Source organism: Saccopteryx bilineata, chromosome 2, assembly GCF_036850765.1.
Source record: "Saccopteryx bilineata isolate mSacBil1 chromosome 2, mSacBil1_pri_phased_curated, whole genome shotgun sequence".
Taxonomy (NCBI): Eukaryota; Metazoa; Chordata; class Mammalia; order Chiroptera; family Emballonuridae; genus Saccopteryx; species Saccopteryx bilineata.
The window spans coordinates 327,896,365-327,902,364 of NC_089491.1; the positions used below are offsets into that span (position 1 = coordinate 327,896,365).

Consider the following 6,000-nt stretch of genomic DNA (forward strand, 5'->3'; position numbering starts at 1 on the left):
CAGCTGTACATGTTAAAAACATCTTCTTTCCTGTTTGTGATTTGACTTTTTTTATAAACACTTAACTTCTGTGTCTGAGAGACTTATTTTTATTTATTTATTTTTACTTTTTTAAGTGACAGGAGGGGAGATAGAGAGACAGACTCCCGCATGTGCCCTGGCCGGGATCCACCCAGCAACCCTCTCTGAGGGCACTGCCTGCAGGAGAAAAAGAGAGAAAAGGGAGAGAGGGAGGAGAAGAGAAGCAGATGGTCACTTCTCATGTATGCCTTTACCAGGAATCAAACCTGGGACATCCACACGCTGGGCTGATGTTCTATCCACCGAGCTAACTGGTCAGGGCTTGACTTTTTGTGTGTGATTTTTTTTTGGTGAAGAAAAATTCTAATGTGTAATCTATGTGAATTTATTAAGCTTATCCTTTCCTAGTTTTATAAAGAAATCATCTGGTGTCTAAAAAATCCCTTTTGCCCTGACTGGCTGGCTCAGTGGATGGAAAATCATCTAGCATGCAGATGTCCCAGGTTCATTTCTCAATCAGGGCACACATGAGAAGCAACCATGTTCTTCTCTTCCCCTCCTTCTCCCCCTTTTCTCTTTCTTCCTTTCTCCCAGCCAGTGGCTTGATTGGTTCCAGCCTTAGCAAGGATAGCTTGGTTGGTCCAAATGTTGGCCTCAGGCACTAAAATTAGCTTGGTTGATACAAGCATTGGCCCTAGATAGGGGTTGCCAGGTGGATCCTAGTTGGGGTGCATGTTGAAGTCTGTTTCTCTATCTTTTCTCCTCTCGCTTAAAAATTCCCTTTTTACTTTGAACGTTTTTCTTTTTACTTTTTATTCTGCATGTTTTATAGCTCTCCTTGGAATAACATTTTGTATTATGTGTTGTGAGGCAAGAGTTCACTTTCTTTATTTTCCGTGTGGATAAGCATTGTCTCAGCATCCTTTATCGATCAGCGATACCAGTTTGGTCATAAATCAAAATGCTATCATATACATATGAGCTTGTTTCTGGAATCTCTGTTTATTCAATTGGTCTCTTGCTAATTCTTATAGGATATCAGAATTCTTGATATCTAATGTGGTAATCTCCTATATTGTTTTTCGTCTTTAGTAGTGTCTTGGCTAATTTGAACTTTGGCACTACCATATAAAATATAGGTTCTGCTACTTGTTTTTAAATGTAGCAATTTATTGAGTACACTTCAGAAGCTTGGGGAGTCAGAGATTTAGAGAATTCAAAGTCACAGAGGCTGGCTGGTCACTTAAGCAAGAATCAGAACAGGGGCCAGAGTGGAACCCAGAGCGCCACCCTCCCTGCCAACGTCTTCCCCACTGTCTCCTTCTTCCCTTAGTTGAACTGGGTAACGTTGAAATTTGAGAAAATCTATGCGTTTTTAAAATACATTTTAACAGGGAAGATTATTTTTTTAGAAGTTTTAATGTAGCAGCACAGACATATCTTTGGTATATACTTCCATGGTTTGATTGACATGATAATCCCACAAAGAAGGTTGATTGTTAGAATAAAAAAGAGACACATCTATACATGACAAACATATCCTCAGAGTGATTACTTCCCTCTGGGCTGACACTACTGCTGACTCATGCGTGCTGTTTGGTGTTACCGGCTGCCTCCAATTCCTGATTTTCCTCAATGATTCTACCCAGCAACCAATGAGATTTTTCCTTCTTCTTATAGGATGATTATGTACTTGAAGTGAGACATTTTCAATGTCCCAAGTGGCCAAATCCAGATAGCCCCATCAGCAAAACTTTTGAACTGCTAAGTATTATCAAAGAGGAAGCTGCCAGCAGGGATGGGCCCATGATTGTTCACGATGAGTAAGTTTCACACTTTGAATCATTTTGTGGCGTAGCGTACTCTGGAAAAGCATGTATTTCCATTGTCCTTATACTCGCCTCATGCTTTGGGCCAATTGTGGTGGTGATTCAGTCAGGGTGGATTATCTGCCTCTCTAGCCAAGGTGAGCACGGAATGTTTCCCCCCTGTTCTCCGCACTCTCGTGGAAGGCAGGAGATGGGTGCAGGATCACAGGAACTTGCTGAGAACACTTGGTGCAATGGTTTGGTTTTAGCATGTGAATTTTTACAGGTGTTAACCAAAGCATTTCTCAGCCACTGACTTCTTGAGATAGGAGTAATATTGCTACATTTTCTATTTACCAAACACAGGAATCTTTATCCAATAGATCTTGCCAGGTTTCTGTTATAAACAAATAAAAAATACATGTGTAAGAATTATATGTTACATACATATTATATGTAATGTATATTATATAACATATTATAACCTTAGATCATTCTGATTGATTCCCAGCTTCTAATGTATGCAAATCTTAATCTTCTGTGAAATATCCCGTTACTAATATTATGAACATTGGTGAGTGTTTAATAATCCATAAACCATAGTTCTGTGCAAAATAAAGAAAAGCTATTCATTAGAAATTTCAGTGTCTTTTTTTCCGCAAAGTTGTCCAGGCTGCATGCTCTGAGTCCCACATGTGAAAGTTTGGTGCATCTAAGTGGAGTCTTTGTCCCTTCCCTTTGCTTCAAGGCATGGAGGAGTGACAGCAGGAACTTTCTGTGCTCTGACGACCCTTATGCACCAACTAGAAAGGGAAAATTCCATGGATGTTTACCAGGTAGCCAAGATGATCAACTTGATGAGGCCAGGAGTCTTTGCTGACATCGTAAGTAATAAAGCAGTGAGCCAAGCTTTTCACCATTAGAATTCCACTGACTTTGTAGAGGCCGCCAAAATCATTTTATCATATATCAAAAAAAAAAAAAAAAGATCACATTAACTGACAGCATTAGCATGTATTTTAAAGCAGAATTACAAGTTCTGCTGTCCACAATCCATAGAACTGGAACTATAAATAATGAAAAATTTAAATTTTATCTTCCACAAAATTGATGGATAAAAATTTTAGATTGCATGTGTGCCTTTTTTTTAAAGATTTATTATAGTTCTGAAAAATACCCTCACTAGAAGCACCAACTACACTGACTTTTCCAACAAAATAAAGTTATTTTTTTCAGAGTTCAAGTTCTGCCTAGCTCAGAAAACTGTCAGAAAGCAGACCTCAAAGTCTTAACTTTTAAAGTTTTTTTTCTCAAGTGAAATTTAATTTCTAAAATTAACAAATGGCTAATTCTTGAGTACTTTTCTTTTTTCTTTTTTCTTTTTTTTCAATTGAGAGAAGCGGAGGCAGAGAGACAGACTCCGGTATGCGCCCTGACCAGGAACTACTCAGCAAGCCTTCTGTGAGGCGATGCTCTGCCCATCTAGGATCATTGCTCTGTTGCTCGGCAACTGAGCTATTTTTTTTTTTTTTAGCACCTGAGGTGGAGGTCATGGAGCCATCCTCAGCACCTGGGGCCAGCTCGCTGGAGCCAATTGAGCAAGGGCTGTTGGAGTGGGGAGAGAGAGAGAGAGAGAGAGAGGAGAGGGGTGGAAAAGCAGATTGTCGCTTCCTCTGTGTGCCCTGACCGGGAATCGAACCCTGACATCCGCATGCTGGGCCCATTCTACTACTGAGCCAACCAGCAAGGGCAAGGGTACTTTTCAAAAGAAAGAAACTTGGACAATCAAAAAAGAGACGTAGCTCATTTGGAGAAGTTAGTCTTGACTCTGAAAGTAATTTGGAAGTTTTTGTGACTGTGGAAATACAGACTGAGAAGCCCATAGGGAGCTTAGTGCACATGGCCTAATGAGAAGCTTCTGTGGACATAGCGATCCAAGCTCATCCTTAGTGCCTTGGTCGGAGCGTGTAGAAGGGACTTGTAAATGGTCCATCTTTCCAGCTCCAGCCCAAACCCATTGGCCAAAGGGCAAGGGAACCCCAGCAAACCTGAACCTCAGAGGAGCCCCTATTAAAAGTCTCATTCAGTTCAGTTGAGTTGTATCAAGCTCGTCCTGTATGAAATCACTTTCCAGAGGTTGACCATTGACTCGTTTCATGAATGCATTCAATGAAATGTGAATGCACCATTTCACATATTATCCTAATGATTCCCCACTATGATATTAGTAACCAGCTCACACTCTGTGCACGTGCCTTCGAACCCCAAGCCCCTCAAACCAAATCAGCATCTGCAAGAGAAAAACTACTTTGTTCTCTGTGTGCCTCTACTCTGAGACCACAGCAGGGCACACGCTCGCTCACCTTTGCTCAAAGCAGGACGATAAGAGTGGTCAGGCGGGTAGAGTGGGGAGAATGGTAAACAGTGGACCTTGTGAAAGGCCCTCATGGGACCCTCAGCTGGCATACAGTCTTTTGTGAGACTTCCCTGTAAATAGACAAACCAATGGGTTTCCCTGGCAGCTGGAGAAAAGAGAATGAGTAACTGACTTGTGAGTGGGTTATAGGTGCCTAGTGCCAAAGGGCTTATACATAAGTTGGTCCATCAGTAACAGAACCCTGTCTCCTCACCTTTTTATCTCCATGAAGGAAATGAATAAAAGAATAGAGTGCTTTCCATAAGCAAATGTATGTGGACCCATGTTCTAAGACAATGAACGTTGACAAATTAAAAGAGCTACTTTAAAATTTATCAGAAGGAGGCATTAATATAGATTGTGTATAGATTGAGCCCATCATCCAACACCCTCCCATGAAGTGTCAAAGTAGAGCTGGAACTATTCCTTCTGTTTACAAATGTGTGTCTTCGCTGAGCTTCCTGTTGATAACCTCCCATTCTCTGTTCCCTAGGAGCAGTATCAGTTTCTCTACAAAGCGGTCCTGAGCCTGGTGAGCACGAGGCAGGAAGAGAACCCGTCCACCTCTCTGGACAGTAATGGCGCGGCACTGTCTGATGGAAACATGGCCGAGAGCTTAGAATCTTTGGTTTAACACACAATGGGGCTGGGAAAACCCATATCTGAGCACTGTTCTCCTCTTTCTAAAATTAGACTAGAAAGTCAGTTTCGTTTTTCTGTTACCCGTCTCTTTCCCCATCACCTGACAGTAACTTTCATGACAGAGGGTTCTGCTGCCAAATTGATCTCATTAACAATGTGTGCCTTTTTTGCAAAGTTTCTTGTAATTCACTTATTGTGTTTAAACTAAAATGATTGAATTTTACAGTATTTCTAAGACTGGAATTATGGTGTTTTTTTTGTATTGATTTAACAGAAATTTTCAATTTATAGATATTAGGAATTCCCAACTACAGAAAACATGTTTGTTTTTTAGTGTCAATTTTTTTTAGCTGTATTTGTAGGTATCATCAGGTTGGCTGGAAATATAACTTTTAATACAGTAGACTGTATATAAAATGCTCTGTTCTCTCTGCTATTCGATATTTTACAACTGCAGTATTCACCTAAAGTAGGGAATAATCTGATACTTACTGTAAATACTGCCCTAATGTCTCCATGGACCAAATTTATATTTATAATTGTAGATTTTTATATTTTACTACTGAGTCAGTTTTCTAGTTCTATGTAATTGTGTAGTTTAATTATGTAGCTCACTATCTGGTCTTACTTTATAAGTCTCCTGATGGTGTTTCATGTTGTCTCAGTGATTAACTCTGTTTTAGCATGTAATTCTAACTTTTATGGAAAATAGAAATACATTTGTTTTGGGGGAGAAATATGTTTTTATGAAAAATAACACCTTACCCAACATTGTTTAAATGGTTTATCCAAGGTATTGCAAAGATAAATATAAATATTACCAGCGACTACTGTTTGCCTGTGGAGTGTTGTGCTGCAGCGTGAGTGACAGTAACTGGTGGTCACGAGTCCCACTGGGATGACAGAAATGAGAAAGGGTGATGGGGTGGGACAGTGTGTAGAACTGTGATTCCTAAAGTGCACTGAGTTCTACAGGGGTTTCACAACATTTTACATTCTTAGAACAACACAGTAACATGTACTGACACTGCACAGCTGCTACTACTGAATTATCTGGACCTAATTACTTAATACACAGGACCATTCTGTATTTTTTTTTTCTGGTTTAGTGGA

At 40.0% G+C, this 6,000-nt stretch overlaps 1 protein-coding gene across 4 annotated transcripts in view; it reads left to right on the plus strand.

Moving 5' to 3' along the window:
* The window catches only part of PTPRZ1 (protein tyrosine phosphatase receptor type Z1), a 192,373-nt gene extending 186,669 nt beyond the window's left edge, over positions 1-5,704 (plus strand). For all 4 annotated transcript variants that reach the window (XM_066262186.1, XM_066262187.1, XM_066262188.1 and 1 more), the window contains 3 exons: positions 1,702-1,844; positions 2,578-2,713; positions 4,739-5,704. In XM_066262186.1, the coding sequence (XP_066118283.1) occupies positions 1,702-1,844; positions 2,578-2,713; positions 4,739-4,879 (420 nt within the window). In that variant the 3' untranslated portion in view covers positions 4,880-5,704. The remainder of the gene's footprint in view (positions 1-1,701; positions 1,845-2,577; positions 2,714-4,738) is intronic.
* The last annotated feature ends 296 nt before the right edge of the window (positions 5,705-6,000 follow it).